The following is a 26,168-nucleotide window of genomic DNA, read 5'->3' on the forward strand; positions in this document are numbered from 1 at the left end:
TCTTCATAGAACCTTACTGTTTGTGTATGAACAGTTTGTGTATGGCTGTTTATCACATGAACAGAAAAAAACTACCTACCAGCTTCTTATTCATACTGTCCCTATTGCAGAAAATATATACCTGGTGTGTATGGATCCTGTTTCAGTTGTCACCCAGGTTTGAAAGCAGAACAGAGAAGAGGGACATCTTCAGAGAGAGCCTGTACAGGTAGCTACTGTCAAGAACAGGATTTTATTCTTATGTGAAGACTGGAAACAACATGACCTTTCAGATGTTGTCTCTAAACATACTGAACTTGATTCTCTTTTGATGCAAAAGTGATAAACAACAGTCACAACTGAAGTCAAGAGGAGATGTTATGTGAATGTATGAATATTTGACACTTAAAACTATAAAAACTCTAGTCAAAGTACTGACCAGGTTGTGCAACCAAAAATAAGAAAGACCCTATAACCATGTGAGCAAAGACAGCAGAAGCACATATACTACTTCTTTCACAAACTCAGAAAATAACCTCACCTTTCCTTATACCTTTTGCAGAAGTCAGCCCCAACCAAATCAGAACCTCTAGCTCTCTGTAACTAAATCTAGACAAAATCCTTCTTCCTTCTCATCCCCAGTAAGAAGTCCCATCATGGGCATACAATTAATCTTGCTGCTGTAGTATTAGCAGTTAAAACACAGAAAGGCATTCTCCACTATTGCTACTGCAGAATTGTTACTGTTTTAAAAACTGGTCTTTATATAAAACAGGACTAAAGAAAGCAGCTCATTTTCTGCTAGTGAAAAGGGCTTTTTACCAAGTTGCCCTAGTGGCCTTCACTTTTGCAAACAAGGGAGAGGGGGGGAAAGAGTGTTCTCCTACTGACAAGAGGTAGAATGGTATCTATTCTTTGGAGGGACAGAGAACCAGCTCAAAGTTGCTGCCCAGCACCATTCATCCCTGCAGAAGTTCAAACACCCAGCTTGTCTCACCTACCTTCCAAATGTTACATTTTAAGCTTTCTGTGCAGCAGTACAGCTTCCCTCTTTCCACACCACTTGACCCTTCCATGCCAAATCTCTCCCAAAAATAATCTCTGCTCTTATTCAAGGTTCCTCTCTCCCCTAGAAGGGTCTTCTGAAGCCCTCTAACATGTGAACTGCAGATGAAAAGAGGGTTTCTGGGCTGTCTCCTGAAAAACCTAACAGAGCAAAACAGTGTCCTTGTCACTGCCTCCAAGGATGTCTACAGCAGAACCCATTGTGCAAAGCTAAGACTGGGTGGTAAATCCTGTGCCTGGAACACCATGTGTAAGGAGAAGATAAAGAAGAAAGAGAATTTAATCTCTAAGAACTTACGCCACATGATACATGAATGTGGCAAATGTGGTTCCAGGCCTGAACGTCTGTTGTTCCAAACACCAAGTGGTCTTTTGCATGACATTTTTTTCATTAATGCAGACTAGTATTTGAACTATATTAACAATGGTCCTTCATACACTGCAACACCTCTATATGCCATTCCAAAAATATGGCTCTAACCCCAAAAATACAAGGAATCCTGATTAATTTTTGCTCTGAAAATTGATTCAGAGGTTGAAACAGATATTAAGGAAAGCTAGAGATCTACTGTGATCAAAAAAAAGACCAGGGAACATAGATCATCATTAAAATGTTTATTGGCATTCTAACAGTTCAAGACACAATTCAATTATCAGCACTTTACAAAAGTATCTAAAGCAGAGTACACAGTGCCTAGCCAAAATCATCTGGTATACTGAAGCATAAAAAAAGCTCAGCTTAAGTTGTTCAGAAGTTGGAATTTATAAAATGCAAACATTCTTTCTATGAGAAGCCTATAATACTAAAGCTTATGCCTACCAACGCTTTCCTAAATAGTTACACTTTAATATGCCCATTTAATTTTAAGAAGGTCTTATGCTTCACATTTGTTTTCTTAATAATTCAAGAAAGCCCTCTGCAACTGTAGTTATTATAAAGTATCACCAGATCTACCAGAATATAGAATCTGAACACTTAACAGAAACACCCCTGGCACAAATTCAGCCAATACTAGCTCTTTGAACTAAATGCACACCACATCTCATACATGCTTTTACAGGTTTAATATAAACTGAAATGTCTATAAACCCAAATTTGAAAATCTGAAATTAAAGTCCTAAATTAACATGGATATTTTTTTCAAATAAGAACAGGAAACAGACCTTGATTCTTATGCAGTAACCACAGAATTAAGAGCCAGTCGCTAGGGAAGTAAAAGTCAGTAATTGTTCAGTTTGAGTACAGTATTCAATGACTGTGAGTTGCTGCTGTCCTTAAATTATCAGTATATCAGAGTAAGTGCTTGATCATTTAAGTTTCTGTTTATCCAGGACATTAACTGAACACTCTGAAGCTGTAATTCTCAGGTTATCCTCAAAACCACTTTCAATAAGAAACTTTACCATCAAAAAATAAGAAGTTACAGGTTCAGCTGCCATGACATTTGGTAACAGCTCTATTACAGCAAAGTTTTGCATTAAGATACGCACCCAAGGTTCAGGTGTTTGAGCTTCTGAAGGCTGCTTATCTGTGTAGGCAGCTCCTCGATCTGGTTGTTGAAAAAGTTGAGCACTTCTATGTTTCTCAGGTCTGCGATGTTTGCTGGCACAGCTGTGGGAAAGTTTTCACAATGTGAGACTGCAATCAGAGCAAGCTACCCAGGCTGCAGGTGCTTTACCAGCACCTGGTGCTTGGACTGTTTGTACAGTGGCTGCAGTACAGAAAGCATCTCATTATTCCAATAAAAGCAAAGTTCATATCCAAAAAGCCTCCTATCTAGAACCTGTTCTCATTGCTGAGAGCACTCATTTTGTACTCTGCAAAAATTACTACCAGAGCTGTAAGATATTCTGACTAACAAAGACCACTGGAGAGAGAGGGAAACAAGGACAAGTGCTCTTACAGACTAAGAGAAGCAGGCTGTCCTCTCAATTCATGTAGTACACACAGATCTCAAAAGAGCAGAGCCTGAGAGACTTGGATCATGTCATTATTTGAGTGGAAAAAACATTAATGATGCAAGTAGTTACACCAAGACAGCAGTTGTACTAAAGGTCTTTAACAATAAACATAAAATAATCCCTCATTTTTAGCAATGGGCCATTCCACTTACTGCTTAAACAATTTAGTATCCAAATTCTTGGTCATTTAAGATACAATAAAATTTACAAAAAAATTAAATTCAGCCCTAGAACTGTTTAGCCAGGCCCATTTTCAGTTACCTCCCATGAGTAATAGCGTAACTGATCAATACATACATGGCTACAGTGGATTACCAACAGATCAATAGCTGGTTGTTACTATCTAGAAACATGAACTATAAGGCAGAAACACAATACAAACGACTGTGCTAATGAAGTTTAAAAGCTATTCAGATTTGCATCTCTTTCCTCCTTAAGCTTAGTGAGATTTAAGCAGCCAGCTGAGGTGTAAAGGAGGTTGGCAAGTCACCTGCACTGAAGCTTGCACCTGTGCTCAATATTCACCTTGGTTCAGCCTCAACTTTGCATCAGGAACCCACAGAGTGCTCATCTAAATAATTAGAAGGTTTTATGAGGCTATGATTTTTTTTAATTTGTTGGTATGAGGCAATCTCAGTCTTAAAATGGAGTCAATAATGTTTACAAAGCAGAACATCACAGTATGTCACATTTACTACATTGTAAGTCTAATTACACTGTGAACAATAATGGGATCCCTAACAAAGACTCTAATTACACTACATAAATATTACTGTTGAGGGCCACATTCATTGCAGGAGGTTTTTTGAAGACTTTTATATAAAGTCATTAAGGCAAATCTGAACATTTAAAAGACCTCCCTTAGAGGTATTTTCCAACTAGTCCATACTTATCTGTCATTTAATGATAGCAAGAATTATATTCATTCACAGACTAAAGGGTATTTCTCTACTACTGCTGTTTTAAATTATTCCCTAACAGAAGTTAACTAAGGATTTTAATTGACATCATCCAGCTGTTTCCAGCCTCAATATTTCACCAGAAAAGTAATTACCAGTATTAAAATATTTTCCTTTCACAAATTAGACTTCATAATTTGACTTTGATGAGATGCAACAGACAGGCAAATCATGTTTCTGATCTTCTCAGACATTGCATTTATGAAGACTAGGAATCAGAAGTACTAGAAAACACAGGTTTTAGTGTAGTCAAAGCTTTAACAATAGAAAGACAATACAGATATATCATTGTCTCCTGACATATCTGTTTAATCTTCAAATACTGTATTTCATGTTGTGAATGACATTTTGGATACTTTCTATCATTATTTTCTTCAAAATACACTAAAAGCTGCATTGGTAAGCAGACTGAGATGAGAAAAAGGCTAAATATTTAGCAAAGGATTTAAATGAAATGCTTTTGTGTCCTACCCTGTTAAATCAAAATGAAAAGCCCCAATCCACAACTGTACTTTCTGAGTTTGAATGGAATGCCTGGAGGTATTTCGTGAGAAGGAAAAACAAAAGAGTAGGTCAACACCAGGTTTGAGGTAGGAAGAAAGGACTTTTTCCTGTAATAGTTTAATTTCTGGTTCAACAATTCAGATTCATTTGTAATATAAATGAATTCTCTCTTGTATTCAATGAAAATCAGAAGAATGAATTTAACTCCTGTACTGATCTTGTAGCTAAACTGCACAGGATCAGTACACAGGATCAGTACCTTCAGGTCTAGAGATCAGTGGTAATCAAGCAAGGCTGACTAGGCATATCATGCTCTGTATTTCAGACTTCACACAGCCTGACTACCATCCCACTACAATGCTGCAAAACTCTTCCCAGATACATAGCAGACTGCCAAATCCCAAGACATTCATGTTCTGGCAATAACTGAATTCCACTCAAGTCTCCCTCTCATGATGAGCTGTGTGAGTGAACTGTCAGCATCCTGGTTCTATTCACCCACGTATTTACAGTACGATCTGATGTGTCTTAACAACTCTTCTAAGACCATCTGCTGCCCAGTGTCATTAACAACTCCCCCTCAGCCAATGCTAGTAAAATCTGGCAACCCAGTGTGCCTTTGTGTTCTCCTGCGAAGCCTCAGTCACATCATGAAGCCCCATTCATATTAAGTTTCACTTCACAAGACCAGGAACAGCTTCCCCTCGTTCAATATTGGAAACTGCATACAGTGATACACTATGACAGCTGTAGACTTCACCTTCATTTCAAAAGTTGGTTGACAGTGAAAGACAGGGTCTACAGGCTGCCCACAAAGAATTAGAGGACTTTGTTCATGTTTCTGGAAATAAGGATTGGCAACTTGTTATACTTCAAAGCATGTATGCTCTTTTTGTCCTGAAGTTAGTGGCAATTCTTGAGGCACTAAAACATCAAGTTCTTATCAAGTATACTTGAGGCAAGTTATTACATTTTATTCCGATACAACCAGCAGCTTTTTAAAAATTAACAAAATTATTTCCAAAAAATAGACAAGAAGGATTAAATGCTACTATTCAATGCCTATGTAACTTCATGCCTAGAGTACTCCGGATCTGGGCCTTAGCTCTCTTTCAGCACTGAGAGCCAGAAGCCAATACCAGACATGATCTTCACTGGATCTGTCTGATGTTGCCCTCAGTTGGAGAGCAGGCACCAGGCTAGAAGGACCTTTCATGCAGGATAGCTACTGACCTTGCAGAACAACTCACTAAAAACATCCAGATCAGTGACAGCAGCTTGGAATCACATCTCAGATGTAACCCTTTCCCATAAAGCAGAAGGAGGTTCTCATACCACTACCTAGAACTGACATGCAAATCTGTCTCTTTTTCTATACCCAACCTCTGACAAAGGACAAAGAGGACAAGCAATGGAAAAGAAGAAAATGAAGTTTATTATTTTCCCTCCAGTTCCAGTCAGTAACTCTTTTGCCATTCAAACAGGCCTCAATACAATTCCTACTGTGGTGGTAGGGCCCTTCACACAGCTGAAAATGCACAGGCTTCAAAAAGTCACTATTTCTGAAAACAGTCACCAAGATTATTTCTCTCAAACATCTGTAAAGCCCTGGGAAACAACAGCAATCCTCACGATTTCAAAAGTGAACAAATTCAGGTGTTTGCAAAATTAAGTCTCCATTTCCTTTAATCTAAAAGATGAAATATAGTCTGCTTTTTTGTTTGTTTGTTTAATAAAGACACTAAATTAAACATTTCTGAATACACTCTTGGTAAAAAAGATCTGTATCAGAATTTCCTTTTTCCTAAAATAAAAAACATTTTAGATAAGGAACTTCAGAGGAATAAAACTAGAAGGGTCAATATACTACCCAACTGAATAAGAGAAATGATTTAGTAAATGTAAGTCTCCATGAGAAGAACACATGGTACATAAACTGCATTAAACATTTCAGTTCATTTAAACCTTAACACTGAATATTCAAAATAAACATTGTCCCACTGCTGCTTGGAAAATGTTATCTGTAATACCCGATTATGCATAAAATTGTGCATGAATAGGCTTGCGATCTTCTCCATAAATATGACCCAAAGGCTACAGAAAACCTCCAGCTGAAGTCAATGTTTTTTGAATCAGATATCAAGAGAAATGAGAATTTTAATTTTTTAAAGTAAGATTAATTCCTTTGGCAATCACATCCTTAGAAACTTTGAATAGCTGCAGAATCCCTGGTTTGTTTTTTTTTAATGTTTCTTTACTTAACAAAGTAATTTTGCAGTACATAGGAACATGATGTTCAGTAGTACTCCAAACCTTTACAGGTTCTAAGGGAATATTTATCCAAAGGAGCTATTAAAATAGCAGTACCTGACATAGAAGAGATTTATACGACTATGCCAGTTTCTCATTAAACTGTTCCACTGGAAAGCTGGTCAAGAGTCATACAGAGCAAAGAGAACTCAATACAGACCTTTCAGAGTCTGAACAGTCCACTGTGGATCCCAAGCAGAGACTTCTTGCCAAGAACAAGAACCTACTTTTTAAGACTAAAGTAAAACCTGAGGGCTATACAATATAATAAACTTAGTTCTATGGACTTGCTAATCCAGTTAGCGTCAACAGGAAGCTTTCATGAGTAAGGATCCCTTAGTGTAAAGGTCATAAAGACATGAAATGTTACTCACATTTCATGGGGGAGGAAGAATTTAGAATACTAAATATATAATGCATTCTGTGCATCCAATATAACTGTACTCAGAGAGCTAGAGTCATGTTTAGATTAATTTGACAAGGGTTCTGTTATACAGAAAAAGAAGCAATCAGCTTCACCAAAATGAAGGAGGAATTAGCAGAGGGAGAACACAACAGTTTTCATTTTAAATATTCATAGGCATGCTGATATCATACTTGGCAGCTAACTGGAGAGAATCCTGATCCCAACTGAAGCATACAGTACTTAATTTACACACTGTGTAGTTCAAGTTTCCCCTTTTGCCCTCCCTTCGCTCTTCCAAAGATGGATATTAATCTTGCTCACACTAAAAACATTAAAAACAAACTCATCTCTTTAATCTTCCACTCTTTCCAGAAAACAGCATGGTTTTTTTATTTCAATTATCCACAGAAGCACCTCAGATATGAAACTGTTCTTATGAACATGTTTAAATTATACCATAGCTCATTGATGTGCTACTGTGCTAACAAAGCAATTTGTCAATAAACAGTTTTCATTTAGAAGCCAAAGTCTAAGGAGAACAGCAGTGAGTATAAGAAAGACTGAGAAGACACTGGGAATCAAGTGACATCTAGTGAAGAGAAAGGACAAATCTGTTCTTTTCTAAGAAGAGAGCTTAAGATGTGGAGTTTGGAAAGAAATACTAAAAGCCAGGGATTGAGGTTCAGAAGGCATTACTATGTTAAAACCCCATCCCCTAACTGCAAAGAACTGAAACCACACCAAAACAGATCACAAAAATCTGATGCTTTTTAGCATTTTTAACGGCATTAAGCAATGGTGTGAATAAGGATATATATGTAAAAACGTGGATATAAACACGCTCTTCATTTCTGCAAATAATTTTAGAAAGAACAAAGTATTAGCCAAGCTTTTTGAGTTACTGTAGTCAACCACAGCATCTTCATCTTCAATAACTGCTTTGTGAGAAATGCACAGTTCAGCCAAGACACTTGCTGTCTTGTATTTAAGTCAGGAGAAAAAAATGAAACCATGAGGCACATCATGCAAAAAGTAGAAGAACACAGGCTACATACCCTTATTACAGCTCAGATTATCTATGTGTGTTGATAGTTCAACAGCAGATGGTTAACAGAAATAACTTCTGTAGGACAAAAGAACATTAGTTGATAGTGTCGAGATTTAATATTAGGCTTCCACCAAAGGCAAACAGTAGCACGAAATGCCAGTGAGTCTCATTCAGGTGTTTGAACTGTTTAAGCACAATCTTCTCAGAGTTTCACACTACTGCACAGTTGCTGGCTTTAGATAAACCAACCCATCTGAAGCTCATTCATTAAGTTCACCTTTCCCTTCCTCAATATTCTCTTTACTTCAGTCTATTTAACATGTTTTCTGCAGTTTACAAAAGGAACTAACCAAAGATGTCCTGCACACCAGGCCTTGAACAATCACTACAGGTTACCCTTAAAGATGAAGAGCACTTCAGCCCCTTACTCAGAAGTGTCCATCTACTTGTGTGCCTAGCAGTGCTTATTTACAAAATTCTGCTTTCACTAGGTCTAAAAAAATTTTCTTTATTTCAGTTTGCCTTATTAGCCAGTATTTGGAGCTTTAACTTTTTACACCACTGAAATGTTTTTAGAAATGCACACAGGACTATTTCCCACTGCAACTTGGATCAGGTGAGTCTTTCCCCTATTCAGCACTGCAGACTCCTGTGCTGACTCTGCTTAGTGGGGACACCAGCCTGTCCTCTAAACACACAGAAGAGGCTGCAGTAAAAAACTCACTGCTCAACAGCAGAGTCAGCACATGTGTTTCTTGTTCCAGTTCTCAGAACTGGGAATGAATTAAGCTCCCTCCTAGTTTGGGCTCCCCATACCCAATACTTAAAGCCACTTAAGTCTGTATGGTACGGAGTCCTCCCTGTGCCTCTACCCCAGGCTTCAGCTGACTGTATATTTCATTTCCAGCTACAGGAGATATTACTTCAAGACAAGCAACCAGTTACCACATTGCCCATCATCACATCAAGATCAGGCAATTATTTCACCCCAAAGGTTATGCCATAGGACGTGAATGGGAAAAGTTAAAAGATCAAATGGTGAGCGGTCTGAAGGGAAATGCTGTGTCATTACCCAACACAATGTTGTTACTTCAACACACCTGACTACTGAAAGAACAAAAAGAATACATAGAAAATAGAGTACAAAACCAAGTACACGAAACTAAATCCAGTTTCCCCTCAATCCACACCAAATCTATCTTGTCTCAGTCCTTCCATATTAGAAGCCAAAAAATTCTACTTGGCTTGTTAGACAGTAAAATCTGTAATACAAAATTAATGTCTTTAATGAGGTGAGTTCAGTTTTGCAATGTTTACTTCCTTCGAAAATGCCAACTGCAAAATAGTCTGTATGTGGCAAGAGGATTTACAGAAAGTTTCCATTACAACCTGTATATAAACATGGAGAATGATCATTTATATGGGGCTTCCACAAAAAAATTAGAGCTATTTTAAACCACTGGGAAATAAGTGAAGACACAAGAAATTTGTAGCAACATGTCAGAAAACATTAAGACTTAAAAAAGGAGTTAATATGTTTGCAGGTGCCTTTTAATAAGAGAAGAATGGAAGTTTCTGAAGAATTATGTTCAAGACAAGTGATTTGTGTCTAGTGTTGTTTTTAGTATGGTCACTTTACTTACAGTGCAAAACTGACTTTGGTGCCATACAACACAAACTTTGACAAATGAATTTATACATAAATTGGGTACTTTCTGCTCGTATCCTTACACCATTACAGCACAAAGCTCTTTCACACATTATTCTGTTTCATTCCTCCAAAGCTTCCTAGAAGCAAAGTTGATATTATATATATTTAAAATTTTAAACATACATATATGTATATATATGTCTGTGTTTTCTCAGAACAAAAGGTTTGGGTCTTTTTTCAGGAAGAAAAGAAAAAGCTAACAAGATATTTAATCTAAACATTTGAGTAGAACCCACATCACAAATTTAGTAAGGTATATGTGTAGGGATCTCCTTTTTCCTCCTTTTCACATTCTCCTGTGAACTGCATTCATAAAGATATTTCCCATTAGAGATCCTTGCATCAGAAACAGGAAGTAAAACCAAATCAAAACTTGCCAAAAAAAATGAAAGGCTTAGCTTGAAGCCTCTCTCCCACACATAGCTGATAGACACCGTGGGGCACAAGTCCTGCACTTTGGACACAGCCCTAGTCTCACCTTGCAGACATCACCTGCCCCATTTTGGGGTATATCGTGTCAGGACAACAGCATGGAATGACTTACCAGAAGGCAGCAGAGGCAGAAGCATAGTAGAGGAGAATACAAGAAGCAACAAAGAGTAAAGAGTACATGGTCATGTAGTGCCTTCCAAAAGTCAGCAGATTTGTTATATAAATATCCTGATACCAGGCAAGATGCAAAGTGTCAGACAATGCCAGTGGGAGACACCATCACACATTTCAGCAGACTGGAGAAGACAAAGCAGCTAGACTGGGAAGGAATTCAGGACAGGCAGATGCAGTGTTGCTGTCTCTGGACTACCTCCAATACATTCAGGTATAGACTACAGCCAGAAAGGTGACTCAGAAAGGAGACATCCTAATGTAAAAATTAAACCAGGAGATTTTAGCAGCATGCTAAAAAAGATCAAGGACACAGTCAAGAGGGTTAACAGCAACAAAAGGACAAGCTTCTGTCACACACACAGAGGAAAACAATTTAGGAGATGGAAGAGTAAAGAAGCAGTAAGTCGTGTGAGCAGAAAGAAAGAAAAGTTGTGAACTGCTGTGCTGAAAGAAGGCAAAATGTACAGTGATGATAAAGGGTGACCACATGGCTGTCAAAAGAACAATGATCAATGAGACACAGCTATTCTGACATGAGCACAAAGTGAACTCAAACAAAATTCAGGTCTGAAAACGGGAACCAGCAGCAAAAAAATTAATGGATCACCCCACAAAAAGGAAAGGACCACAGATGAGTAAAGGATCACATGAGAATCAAGGGAGAAGCAGTGCAAAGCTCACAGAACAGTACAGGACAGCAGATCAGAAGAATGTACAGATGGACAGAGAACATGACATCAGATAACCCAGAAAAGGTTTGAAGAAAAAATAGTTCCCGATCTCTCATCATTTAATCATTTCATAGTACTGGATAAGGAATCAGCACAAGAACAAAAGAATATAGAAATCATCAGGAGTGAGCTATGAATAGCAGGAAACTTCTGAGATCATTTACAGGCAGCACAAGTATATGTGAAGCCAGTGAGCACAGATCACCTGAGGTTAAGGAGACTGAGAAGAACAGCAAAAACAAAGTTGCTGCCCACCAGGCAGGATGAATAGCTACCAGCTAGCAGGAACATAAGCATCTTCCCAGGAATAAAATTGCCAAATGTACTCAAACAGTGGCCTCTACTGGACAAACCACGGAGTACTGGTACTTCCACTGGTAGCACGAACACTCCTGGTATGAGCAGATAACAACTCAAAAGACAGAATCTCTGAATAGATCTCTTCAAATGATTGCAACATTAATTAACCACCACTGGCAGGTAATGCAAATAATTGTCATGGTAGTTACAAGACAAAGACTTACTGCACATCCTGAAATAAGTGAAAACAAAACAGGTTGACAGTGTAATAGTTGCACACATATTGATGACAACCAGCAATCACACCTGCTGTCAGTGCTGAAGTAACCTTTAATATCCCAGCCTGCTTTCCAGTCACATCTTCCCCTCTGTGCCCTTTTGGGTGGGTTAACAGACAAAATGAGCATCTGAAATCTTTTCAAACACATTTCCTATTCACAATATAGTACATGGATTTTAGTTGTCAAAACATCTTCAGCATACCAAGTAAGGATTTTCCATATCCTTAGGATATGAAATTCTGAATATGTTTGAGTGGCTGGAGAATACGATGAGTTGGCTGACCTATCTAAAGTCCAGAAAGTTCAGTATCCCTTCATGCTTTATGTCAAAACAGTACACAAAAGCTGCCCTGCTAAGAAAAAGCAGACAAGGCATAAGCCACAGTTTTAGGCTCTATTTATTCTTTATGAAAGTGAGTTCTTTTTCTTGCTAGTTCTACTCCAGTTCTTGCTCACTTACAAATCTAGTGGCACAAGGGGACCAAAAGGTGAAACCTAGCCTACCTGCTGACTCCAGCCTGCAAAGGTTTTCCAGTCAAAGATAGGCATTTGTTGTTCTAGCACAATCAATTTACAAACAAACAAACAAACACTCAAACCCTATGAGCCCTCAAGACATGTGACAGACAAATCCTACCTTCAGCTTGGAAAAAATCCTCATTCTGACTCAGATGGTTAATTTTACACTGTCTCCCAGGGCTCTACCTCATTGTGCTTGAAATGATATAGGGGAAGACACAGATTAAAAACAGACAAGCCTGGTGATATCCCTTCCTCTCCCTGACCTGGGCTCCTCAGAATCTCAGTACTCCGCAATTCCCAGCCTGTTCCCCAGAACCATTATTAAAGCATGAATTCTAGCTGAAGGGCTCTGAACAAAGCAGCTCTAAGCTTGATTTCAAGAACTTTTATGACAAATTCCTTAACACATGACTGGCACTGCTACCCCAGCATGAACCACAGAGCAGCAGTGTCAGAGGAATCATGGCAGCTGGCCCTGCAGACCAGGCAGATCGACACCAACACCTGAAGGTCACTTTCATCCTGCACAAAGGCACCAGATGAGCAAGTGGCCAAGACTGCTGCAGACTTTCAGTTATGTTCCACCTGACCTTGAGCGAAGCAGTCCTAGAAATACCCAAGACAGAGGTGTAAATACCCATTAAAATTACTACTGTTGCACAGATGATGCAGAAACAATATTTGTGGCTGACTAAACTGATCAAATGTGGTTTCTGTAATAGTATGTCCTGTGGTTCAAACTCCCTCTCTGTCCCTCTAGCACAGCTACCCTAATTTCCTGCCACTATTCATGTCCCATAAAGGATCCTATTGAGCAGGAGGTGAATGTTATCTGTATGTCCCTCAGCTAGCACCAAGTGACATGGAACAAAAACAGCTTGGTCACATCTACCCAAATTAATCCACCACACTGAAGGGCAGGTATCTATGGTTCAGCCACTAATTTCCACCAATTTTAAAAACATTTGTTAGGACTTCTATTGCATTTATTTTGATAGTAGCCAATGGGTTAAAAAAACACCTGCGTCAGGATCACACAACCTATACAGGCTACCTTGAATTTTGCTTCTCAGCTGAACATTGGATAGGCAGCTTTAAAATGACTAAATGATGGAAATAAAAACTGCCAGTACAACACACAGAGACACTGGCCCCTATGTCTACATTACGCTAAGAAAAAGCACAAATATTCACTTTCTGCTTCTTCTTTCTACTGGATTGTCAGAGACTCTAGAGAGGAATCTTCCCAGCTTTGTGGCTTATGCAGCACCTGGTTCAACAAGACTGCAGAATCACAGCTCTTTAGCTTCCCTGAGATTTTTGCTTCTGATTTTGAAGCACAAGAAGTTCTCACCAAGCAGCAAAGGACAGACTCAACTGTTTCAGAAGTCACCTAGAGCAGAGAAAGGCAGTTCAAGAAGACTCCATTAGCGCAGCACCAGAGAGCTGAAAAAAATTCAGCCTATTATCCTCCAGAAAAATCAATGTGGACTTGAGTACTTCTGATAATGAATGATTTAGACACATAAATGAAACACAAATGGCACACTGGAAATACTAATAAAATCCATGCCACAAAATTATTCTAACCAGTATGATGGATTTAATAGAGCAATCCTCATACTTGCTAATGAAACTTTACTTAGTTTTAATATTTTTCTGGCAAAAATACAAAATCTGTTTACATAAAATTATGCATATTCACTTTTTACATTTATTTATTCTTTCAGATAGACATATTTACTCTAAACACACAAAAAAAAAAGCTAGCAGAACACTCATTTAAATGGCAGAAAACTACAGAAGATGCTAATATGACCTTAGTGTAGCATGTCAAGTGTCACTGCCATCAGCTTCCTAGTCATTTTAAGAACAATCTGCTATGACAATTAATTACACAGCTTAAAGGATTAGGTCAACAGTGTCAAATATGAGAATATGAACTTGAAATTTAGCCTTTTAAAAATGCATGCTGTCTATTTAAGTGTCTACATCCATTTGTGAAAGAAGAGTAAGCTTCAGACTCGATGAGCTGCTTCTCAGGACAAGCAGTGGTCTTACCTTCCCATGAAAGAAACCCAAACAAAGCAATTAGAAAGGCTGGCAGAATCCCTTGGCTGAGAGAGGGATGTACTTGCAGCCTGCTGATCTGATGGCTACTTTAGGAGAAAGTAGTTAATTGAAGGCTGAGATTTATTGCAATGTAACACAAACTTACAGTCATGGTAATCTTTAAACTGGTATTTTGAAAACTGAAACTGCTTTAAGCAAATGGTACATTCTGTGTTTTTCTTGAACAGTTCAAGTCAACCTGAACACATCTTTCTTGGACATTTCTTATTACTGTATTTTTCCTCCCCCAGGCGGATCTGCAGCTAAGACTCAGCTAGGACATAGGTTAGTTACTCAGCTGTTCAGCGTGGAGCTCATGCTGAAGCACATGCGCTCCCCAAGCTCAGGTCTGAGATGGCCACGTTTACCATGATTCAAGTCTTCATGCAGCAGCTTCAGTCCGCCTCCTCCTCCTCAGAACAAGGCAGAGACACCTGCTACGTGCCCAGCCACTTGCCTGTTCAGCTAAGATCATCCTGTAGCTACCTTAAAATCTGTAAGGCACCGGGTGGAAGAGCTGATTCACTGGCAGGCTGAAAGTGTCAGATTTCAAAAGTTCTAGGAATTTTACAAATCTCAGACAAAGAATAGTGACGTTTACAAAGAGTAACATTTCCAACTTATTTCATCCTTGTGCCAGGTAAGCTGCCATTCAGACATAGATACCAGAGTAAATAACCAGCACCAGAGAGAAGCTTTGCCTGTCAGCACAACCTTGGATCAGCTGTCTGATCACAAGAATTAGAGGTGTGCAGAATGAACTACTATCTCAAGGTGCCTGCAAGCCTCCAAAGGCTGCAGAGAAAGCTGCAGTGGCTGAGTACAATTAACTGCCTAGCTTTCAGAAGCTCAAGTTCAGAGACAACCATCTCCTTGCAGTACCTGAGGGAACACACAAAAGTCACTAGCTGGGTGGGCCCACAGCCCAGCTCCACCAGTGGCTGATAACAGATGCCAGATGGCAATATGCTTAAAGAAAATTTACCATAATCCTTCTCGAAACATTCTCCCAGCTTCAAGCTATTTGTAACTTTGTGGCCTTCTAAACCATGGACAGAGCTGCACGTTTAACAGAGATGCACTTTGGATTTTCCCTCCCTTAACTGGCCCATTAACTTACCCATCAGTCATCATTTATATGCCAGATGGCTGGAAACTGTTGGTCACATTTGTAATTAAATTGAGATTTCTTTGAAAACTACAATGTGATAAAAACAAATAGCAAGATGGCATTCTAGAGGGCACTACACTATCAAAAGAAGGGTCCTGAATAACTAATTCATAGTTCTCACAGCCAGCCACGAAGTGCCCATAATGTTATCTATTTACTGTTACAAACCCTTTAAGCTACACGTTAGTACCCAATAAACTGCATCTAAAGAAGTGCTTATGCACTAAAATCTAAGGATATTTATATTTTCCTCATGCTTAATCCTCTGTAAATGCAGAGACTATAGTGATACTTTTGCATAAATTCACACTTTAAATAACACATCCTACCTTACAGCTCATGCAGCAAGTAGTGCAGAGTTCAACAGGTTGAGTTTTACCAGTTTGTGTTTTATAAGACCTATCTCAAAAAGGGATGTAAAGATTTGTAAAGATTTCCTTGGATACACTCTAAAGCACCTACACCCTAATACACCTCTTGTTAACACACACCCACTTCATTGGTTCCATTCCCCTCCCCATTTCATCTCTCCAGTTGAGTTTCAGAAAGAGGACTGATTAAGAGAGGAATTCACTGGCATATGTGAAGAGCAGACAAGAACAAGAACATCAACAAGAGCAACACTTCTCTTCAGAAGATGCACAGAAACAGTGGTGAGACAAAATTCACTGCTTGAACTTCAACAACCAAGAAGCAGGAATGTTTGCAAAAGACACTGGTAGAAAAACCACAAAAACAAACAAAAAACACCCCAAACCCACAAAAACTTTTGCCTTGCAAAAGTCAGTCTAGTATCTCCCTCCCTGGAGTATCTACAGACTGTCAGTCTAATAATATCTCCCATGTTTATGTTGTTCTTCACATGCTATTCACCAACACCTCACTCAGGAGCCTCTTCACTGTGGGAAGCAGGATCCACAGCCTGAAGTGGTGTGTGCAGTATGATCAAGAGACAGCCTTCTTTTGCACAGAAACAGGCTCCTTGACTTCCATGCCTGATGCTTACATTCAGCTGGCCTTGCTCATATATGTTTGGTTATAGATGTAATGCAGTGGAGTTGTAATTTGCTTTGCTTCAGTCAAATTCATTCTCCCCTCACTAAAATGCAAATGGTTTTGTTTTTGATATAGTTAAAAATTTCAGAAGTCCTCACTTTAACAAAAGGACTTCAGAGCCATGGTAGGAAATGGATTTCTGGCTGAACTGGTTACGAGAGTGAGAATTACAGATCTTCCAGTCCATTCCAGGTCTGTATTGAAGCTGGAAAGGCCTGTTGAAAATGGCTGCTAAGTCACACCCTCAATCTCTTTACTTTTAATGAAGTACTAACCAAGAAGCACCGCTCTTCATAGTGTCATTGTACTCTGTATCAAACGAGCAGTGTCACCTTTTCAATGTTACTCAACTGCCTGCAATGAAGTCCAAAACCAGGAACACACTTACTTGTAAGCTTGTTGTGACTCAGAACCAGCTGTGTGATGTGAGACAGCGTAACTGCAAATGAAGAGAGAAAGAAGTTAGTTTATGGACATGGCAACTGAGACCTTGTATCCATTTCAGCTGAAAAAAAAAAGGAAAGTTATTCTTTCCACTTCAGTAACTTGATTCATGTGCATTGTCACAAATAAACAAGTTCAAGACTAAAGGACATGTCCACCCACTCCTCTGCCCTCTTACATCACCTTTCTGTTACTGCATCAGACACAACACGGAAGAGTTTTAATCACTGACAAAGCAACTATTTCAGCTAATTCTTGAAAAAGCTCATGACTTAACACAGGCAAATATAACCTTCTGTTAGCAGAATGAAAGCAGTCACTTAAAGGCACCATCAGATCAGAAAGTTCAGAGTTTAAAAAAAAAAAAAGGCATCACCACAGTTCCCTGTGCAATTACAGGCTGTGAAGGAAGGGCAGGGAGGAGAAAAGAAGAAACAGTGCATCCACTCTGAACTTCTCCCAAAAATTGATCACTTCAAGTACTGCCTGCACCCCCTCACTATGCAGAACAAGAGGACAGGGAAAGAAGCCCACAGGAAGTCTGTAAGTATTGCAGGAAAATCATCACTGAAGGGCAGTCAAGAGCAGCAGCCTCCACAAAGAGCTCTTTAAAATATAAAAGGCACATCGGTATCTTAACCATAAGCAACCACTTAACACTACTGAGTGCTTAACCATATAGATAAATATAGGATTGCAATTTACACAGCAAAATGAGAGAAGATTCTGGAGATAGTCACAAGCTTGTGAACAAATGCCTAAATATGCTTTATACATTTGTTTGTCTTGGTTTAGCTATTTTAATAGCTGTGACAATCAGTAAAACTCAACATTTCAGGGGCCCTTGATATTCAAGCCTGACTAGTAAGAACACAACCACCAGAAGTGCAGCCCTACCTCCGAGATGGAAAGTCCTCTAGTCTGATGTCTTCAGTTCCAAGGCAACTGAACCTAGACCATAGCCAGAGCAAAACTGACATCATCAATCCCAGGGAAAAATCCCTTTTTTTTCCTGCATTTTACTTCAGAAACAAGTCATTCTGGAGCTCTGAGGATTTACCTAGACAGCATCAACAAAAAAAATTGCTTTCTAACAAAAAAAAGGAAAAAAAAATGTTTTTGATACTGTACAAAGCTGCTTCCATTTCACTTTGCATTTAATGCAGAGGGGTTAAACAATGTCATCATGTTTGTATAAAGGAAGAATGGATGCTTACTCAAGGGCAATGAAGCTTTGGGGCTGCAGACTCTGCTCTTCTGAACATTGAACTCCTGATGAATTTAAATGCCATAGTAAGTTCTGTGCATATTTAAAGGCAATCCTTTTGACTACACCGTCAAGCCATGTGCACCACTGGCCTTTAGCAACACAAGGTTAGAAGCATTATTCTCACTACTCCCTCTCCCTTTTTATTCCATCGTGTTCTTCAACTGAGACTATTTTCAGAAAGGTTTCTTCTCATCTGTACAAAACAGGACAAAGTCCACCTTAAAATGTAAAGGCCAAAATCCCTAGAGCAAAGACATTTGAATCCGTGTTTTACTGTCCAAGTTTCACTGAATCCTGGACACCTTGTCTGAAACTCCACTATCTCAGTCAATCCTGATGCATGACAAGAAGTCCCATGGCATCTTTGACCAGCAACGGCAGGCTGACATCACCCCAAGGAAAAAGAAAGCCTACACTCCAGTACTGTTTTGAAAAGAGCAAAGGTTTAGGTGTCCACGCTCTGGACTACTTCCAGCAGCATTTTAGACATATCAAGACAAAGAGATTTTCAGTCTTGAAAGGTCGAAAGCTACTACCAGTTCAGAGGCAAGTTTAGAATCATTTTAAGAAAGGGAGCCAAGCAAGCAGTACTTACTCACCCCTTACACTGAGGGAAATCTGCTCACTTACATTGAACTGACCTGTATCAAACAACCAGCCCCTGGGAACAGCATGTTTTGGAAATAACATGTTTTCCTTATGCTGCCACACGCCTACTCCTGTGAAAAGGACTGTGTTGAGGGACGCCAAGCTGACTGAGATTTACCTCATCCTGTAAACGAGGTCCTTCTGTAGGACAACTAATCAAGTCTAACATCCCCAAGTAACATCTAGAAGCCTAATGGGGGCCTGGTGGGGCAATTTTGATTTGGATGTACACAGTCCAGGTAAGCATAACATACTTATGTTATGGTCACGATGATCATGGGCAGATGACTCAGCCCACGTACCAGTCTCCTGAGAATATAAGGGCACTGAGATTCCCAAGGGGAATTGCTCCCTGTGATGCCATTGCAGAGCTTCTGGACACTACCTTGGTAACATTATAGTCACTAGTGTACAACCACTAAGTTACTGTGAATTCATGAATGCTTTCAGATATTCACACAGAAGTCTAAGGGTCAGGATAATACCTGCTACCAGAGCCACCTACTTGCACCGTAATCACAGATTCTCAGTATGGTCCCAGTCCCACTATTACTTCAAAAAAGAGTGAGTCAAGGAAAAAATATTTAGGTTCTTCCATTTTGGCTCTATTATCAAATCTCTTCATATACTGCTGCCGTGCACTGCAAGCTAGCTTTACATAAAATATCTGGATGACAACACTCAATTCTAATTATTAAGGAAAATATAAAACAAGTAAAAGTCATCCCCATCAAAAAACAAACAAACAAACAAACAAAACCCGAAAAAAACCAACAAACCAACAAAAAAACCCCACAAAAAACCAAAAAACAACAACTCAAACAACCAACCTGCCAAAATAACCAAACCAAATTAAAATAAATTAGAAAAAAAAAGCCCCAAACTCCACACCAACAAAACAGGAAGACCCCAGTGACTTTGCTGAGCCAAGATAAGACACTGCTTGTCCCATTGGAGGAAGTTAATGCAGGATGAGTATTGCAGTATTGTTACGAGTAGCCTGCCTCTCCATCTTCTGTGCTCTGATTATTTTAGGAATGAACAATTTTATCAACACTAACTTTCTGATAAACAATTCTAGTCATGTTAATTCCTACCACACAAGTATGTACTTTATGCAAAATATGAATAGCTTACAGATGGAATGATAATGAGAACAAATTAACACATAAATAGGATTGCATCCAATATTCCTTCCCTGACAACAGAGCAGATGTCACAAGTTATTTGGGCAAAATAATTCCTTTACTTGTAGCTTCTCCATGTCAACTGCTTAAAAGACACATAAATGAGACTGGTCCATTCTCTAAGAAAAATCCCATAGTTGTTGATGGCTGTTCAAAGTCCTATCAATAAATGCCCTATCCTTTGCTATCCTAGGGATAAGGCACACCACTCCCTTCTTGCTGCACCTGCTTGTTCAGCCTACAGGATGTCTATTAATGCTCTCTACCATTACCTGTCCACAGTGAGAGCTTCATAATCAAGTATCATCTATTTACTTCACAATATGAAGGCAAAAACCCAAACCCAAGAACGCTTCCATGGGACATTTTTCACACTATTTATGTATGGAGGGTGCACAACTGTAGTAGAGATGTGCACACAAATGGTGTAACTGTTGTTTTATCGTATGCTGGAACAATAAAAAAAACAGTCTTTAACACTTAAAACTGTTTCACATGCCATTTGCATGACAAGCCAAAACATAGAACACTTAGATTGAGGGGTATTTTTTGTCTCTAATGAAAACTTTTCTACAGAACATGTCTGAAAAAGGGTTCTCATATTATGGCTCTGAAAGCATCAAAAATTCAGATGCTCTAAAGGTCTGTAACACAATTCGAGTTTGTACTTTCAGTCATTAGGAAAAAACATAGAAGTGCCTGGATTCAAGGAATATCCCAAACATAGAACTCTACCTCTAATGACATTAATGAACTCCTGACTTAGAAGTGCTTCAGGGACTACTTAATCTTTTTTTTTGTGACTCTGAACACCACATTGAATATAAGCTGGTAACCATACTCTTTCTTTGCTAAAGACAAAAGTGGGAAGAGATGTAAAGGATGCCAAGCTTATGGGTCTAAGCCAGCTTGTCAATCTCCTTCCAGATAGAAGTGTTTCATCCTTAACTGGAAAGAGACATGGGTACTTGACAGAGGCAAGTTTTGTTTACTTTCTCTCTCCCACAGCTACTATGGGATGTGGAAGGAAGACAAGGCAAAAGAAATTATGAGTGACTGCCCTGTACTGCAGCAAGCCATTCACTAGACTGAAAAGAGAAGCCAGAAGAGAATTGTATCCAAGATAAGGTATGTATTTCCCTTTGATCCTCTTTGTCCCCACATAACACCAGTTTTCTCTATCACTTACTTCTTTTTCTTTTTTTTTTCCTAAACACACATGACAAGAACAGGGCGACAACTAAGGAAAAGGACTGGCCCAGTGAACAGATGTTACATGGCACACTACTTCCAAATCCTTGTGTCTGTATTAACCCCAAGTGAATTAAGTTAAGAAAGGTTAAATACAAGCTCATTAGCCACTCTGCAGCAAGTACTCAAACGTGCAGTGAGACAAGGCTTGGTCCTTTCCTTGAAGAGCAAGGACTACGGGAAGCAGTTTACCTTTAAGGGATACTTGGCACCTCTGGTAGGGCATTCACAACCACTAAACAATTATGAGACAGAATGCTGAGCAGGGGCTAGTGAACACAGTAACTCAGGCATACCTTCCAACCTACAAAACTCAAACAGCCAAAAATGTTCCCTCCAATCATTATCTAAACTTAACTCTCAACATCTACTAGTGACCCTAGTTAAAGATGAAATGCTGTGCAAGAAGTCACAGGGCATGAATAGTGATGATTGCTTTTAAAAGAGCTCTTTACTTCATGGAAGGAAAACGTAAAAAAAGCTGAAAAGGCAAGCTTTAACACCACCCTGGAAAAGTAGGCAACACACAGAGAAGGAAAGGTACCACTCTACTTTAGCTTACAAGCCAGTTCTGTGAGCCAGAGAAAACCAAAACATCCAGTCTACATTAGAGGAGACCATCCATTTGAGGTTTGAAAACAAGTTTAACACCTCCTCAAGCCACTACTAAAAATTCAGAAGTAATACCTATTCATTACCTTTTATTTGGTGAAAGATATTCCCTCTCCAGAAGGCAAATACCTCCATGGTAAAAAAACCCCAAACCCAAACCAACTTACATCTTCTGTCAGTGAATATAATAACTGAAAAAGCAATTAATTTAACAGAAACCCATCATTTCCCCCTTCCCTAACTTTCATCTCAAATTGAAGAAGGCTCCAAATCCCCAGGCCAGATCAAGTCACAGGACTTGCACCAAGAGTATCTGCACAGAGACTCCTCCGATACAGTCTAACTAGGGTAGCACAAGTCTCTACTTCATATAGGGAGCTCCCAGCCAAAGACATGTTGGATGCTTAATTAGCAACCTGGTATCAGAGAGCATCCAGGAACCACAGTGCACCACCCTGGTCCCTGGCCCTGCCTGAACAGCAAATCCCAAAGAGTCCTTGTGCAAGAAAAGCTTTTTTTTTTAGGATTGTCAATGGGCTTCAACATTATCCTTCTCCCATGCTTGAAAGATCAAAGCTGATTAATTAATTAATTATGTGTCTACTGTTGATAGCAGGCACCAAGTCTACTTAACAAAAGCAACAGTACTCTGGCTGCCCCATATACCTGACAGATTTAAGTATGGTTCTCAAAATTGATCTCTAACTAATGTGAGCTAAACATGACTTGGTCTCAAATAACTGCTCATCCAGTAGAAATCCAGTGAAGCTTTCTATTCAGTGTGAGTTCACATATATGGTCCTTACAACACGATCTTCACAAAGCCCCATGCACCACCCAGAAGCAGAAAAAGATTTAAGTCCAGAAAGAAGACTTAAGTACAAAATCTAGTTCTGCAAAACTGTATTTAATACTTCATTCTTTACTGATGTGATTGAAGACACCTTGATGCGCTCCCAACTCTGCAGATAATGTCGAGTTGGTAGTGAGCCACACCCTTCCCTGAGCTCATATCTGTCTCGTAAGAAGTTATGTACATTTGCTCCTGGCTGCTCTCAAGTTTAACAAACATAACAAAGAGCTAAACCAGGATACAGTCAACAGTTTTAAGTACATTGGTTGGTTGAAATTTTGCTTTTTTGTCCCCACTGCATCACACATTCAGAAAAATTTCATCCTGTGGCACACCACAGACGGTCACAATTTTAACTCCCCGAGTACTGGCTATGCCATAACATCATGTGCACTTTAACAAGGCAAAGATACTTAACTTGCTCTTCATTTATGTGTTCTCCAAACCATAACAGCATGTTGTTATTTGTATGCTGTATTTACTGTAAACTTAACTACAGCAAATGCACCACACCAACAGCAGCACCCTGTCAAGGTTCAGGAAACATGTCAATCGTACAATATCCAAAGCATGATGCTGTATCTGTGATACGGTATCACTGTCCTCTCCTTCAGAGACTAGCCACAGGTAGTTGCAGGCAGATGTCATCCTATGCCTTTCAAACACCACTGGAGATGCTACTTGGTTGGTGGTTTTATTTCAGTAGCAGCACGGAGAAGAGGGAAGTCTCCACATCAGTCGAGTGCCAGAATGAGAGCGGTGGACAGGGAACACCGAGTCCCGTGCGAGGCTCCCCGGACACACGCACGGCTCCCAGCAGTGCTGCCGGCAGCCCACGGGTCTCTCCCCAAGCCCCCCCAGCCCAAAGAGCCACCGCAGCGGGGCCGGGGCAGAGCCCGGAGCGGGGCAGAGCCCGGCCGGCCCCGCCGCGCCCAGGGCCGGCCCCGCTGGCCGGGACAAATAAGGAAGTTTCCGCGCCGTGCCCGCCCGCCGCCGCCGGTACCTACACAGGCCGGGCACGTCCAGCATGCTGGAGATGCCGCGGTCGCACATGTCCACCTCGGGCTGGTTCTTCTCCCTGCTCTCCTCCACGATCTTCTTCAGGGACTTGGACATGGTCTAGGCGGGGCAGAAATGGACACCGTGAGCCGGGCGGCGGGGGAAACCCACCGAGGGCTCCATCCGGGACAGCGCCGGGACGGTCCCGGCCCCGAGGTGTCCGAGGGCAGAGACCCTCCTGCCCGGCGCCGCCGGGGGGCCCGGCCCGGCCCGGCCCGCCCCGTCCGCCCGCCCTCCCATGCCAGCCGAGCACTGCCTGGGATGCCGGCCGCACTCCCGGCCCGGGCGGACGGACAGGCCCGGCCCGAGGGCACTCACCGCTCGGCGCTGCGGCGGGACCCGGTGGAAAGCGGCGGGACGCGGCGGGACGCGGCAGGAGGGCGGGCGGATCCCACGGCGGGCGGCCCCGGCGGATCCCGCTAGCGCCGCCCCGCCCCGCCCCGCCCCGGCCTCGCGCGCAGGCGCAGCGCGGCCCCGCCCCACGGACACGCGGAGGCGCCTGCGGCCGGGCCGGGGTTCGCAGAGCCGCGGGGACGGAACACACGATCGCCAAAATAACCCACACACAAAAAATCCCGGTGCATTTAACCAGCGGTTTCCATTCCTTGGGAGCTTTCATGGATTTTGCAGTCGGCTCTAGCAGCAAACCAGTCACAAGGCTGGTTCTGAGCACTTGTAACCAACCGATCTCAACACGCCGTGGCATCGGAATACAGCCTTACTGCCCAGAGTGTAGTTACGCGTGTAACCTCTTTCATAGGAGTTAAGAAGTTCCTACTTACTGTCATTCAACAGTTAAGCTCAGAGCAACTAGTGACTTAAGTCTATAAAGTTACCTAAGGCCAGGCTACCCTTTGAGAGCCACGGCTTTGAATTTTGCATATGTACTCCATGGTGTTACTTAATAACCTAAAAATAGTATCCACAGAAACCAAGATTATGAACATTTGCTTAAGCCAGCAAATAGAAAACTTCCTGGAGGCATAACTTTAACTTTTCCCTTTTTAGGAATGTAAGGATTTAATACTGGACTGCAGAATTGTAGCATGTTATTCCTAATTGGAGTTTCCTACCTTGATCACTTCCTGAAATTACTGTCTGCTTTCAAGTCTTTCTTACAATACACTACTGGAAGAGCATCATCCTTTTAGCTGGATTTCTCAGCAGACCTCACTGTCACTCAGATGTACAGGATGATGATGTACAGGTGTTTTGTTGTTTTTTTTTTTGTTTGCAGAAACGTGCATCTGGATTCCTTTCCTAAAATGTCCTAACTGCCACCAGTCAGTTGTCCCAAAGACCCAAGTGCTAACATGCCTGCTGTTCTTACTTCATGGCGAATGGTTGCAGTGTCATTTAGTAACAGTGGTCCTGCTTCCTTATTCCAATGAACAGCACATGTGACTCTGACAAGACATTCACAGAACAGTCTTCACAGCTAATGTGAATCTCACCTGGCTTCTCTCTGCCCATCTTTGCAGTGATCAAAACATTGCATGTGGTCTAGATATCCACATTCTACCCCACCATAGAAGTATTTCATTACTCCCCACTTAATAAATGTATTGTCATTACTCTGTTTCATCAGGATTGTGGGATGTTTTTGCCATCTACCTAATTTCATTATCCTGTTTGTGTAAAGAGTTCATCTGTCATTCACACCTTCTATGTGACCTTCTTTGTGTCCTGCTTGAGCAAACCTTTTGTCTGAGCACAAATCCATACCTCATTGGGGATTGGCATTGGACTTGGCTAAGGGGAGCTTGGGGATTGGCATTGGACTTGGCTAAGGGGAGCTTGTCAAGCCTTCCTTTAAAAGTTTCTCAGTGCCTCATCGAGCACTGAGTACCAACTCTCTGAGAAGGAGTGGGAAGGAAGATACAAAGCTACTCTGTCCAAAGGTCCTTGATCATGAAAACTGATTTTTCAGATTGTCCCTTCAGCAGTCATGAAGAGTCATTTCCTGCAGAGGAAATGCAGTCACTGCAGTCTCCTAGTCTCCCCTCTCTTATCCCCTCCCCCTCTTTCCAGTACGTGCAATCATTCCAAAAACCCTTTGGCCCCAGATATCCTTAGCTCCCTCCATACCCCCAGCTGGAGCCTGGCCAGCCTCTTTCTAGG

At 40.7% G+C, this 26,168-nt stretch overlaps 1 protein-coding gene across 1 annotated transcript in view; it reads right to left on the minus strand.

The window, feature by feature from the left end:
* RSU1 (Ras suppressor protein 1) overlaps positions 1–24,519 on the minus strand; it is a 100,907-nt gene extending 76,388 nt beyond the window's left edge. Inside the window, exons 1-4 of the mRNA XM_063413054.1 lie at positions 24,366–24,519; positions 23,996–24,107; positions 17,112–17,162; positions 2,536–2,656 (exon numbers count right to left, since the gene is read on the minus strand). Of these exons, the coding sequence (XP_063269124.1) occupies positions 2,536–2,656; positions 17,112–17,162; positions 23,996–24,104 (281 nt within the window). The 5' untranslated portion in view covers positions 24,105–24,107; positions 24,366–24,519. The remainder of the gene's footprint in view (positions 1–2,535; positions 2,657–17,111; positions 17,163–23,995; positions 24,108–24,365) is intronic.
* Between the last annotated feature and the right edge of the window lie 1,649 nt (positions 24,520–26,168).

Source organism: Prinia subflava, chromosome 1 (assembly GCF_021018805.1).
Source record: "Prinia subflava isolate CZ2003 ecotype Zambia chromosome 1, Cam_Psub_1.2, whole genome shotgun sequence".
Lineage (NCBI taxonomy): Eukaryota > Metazoa > Chordata > Aves > Passeriformes > Cisticolidae > Prinia > Prinia subflava.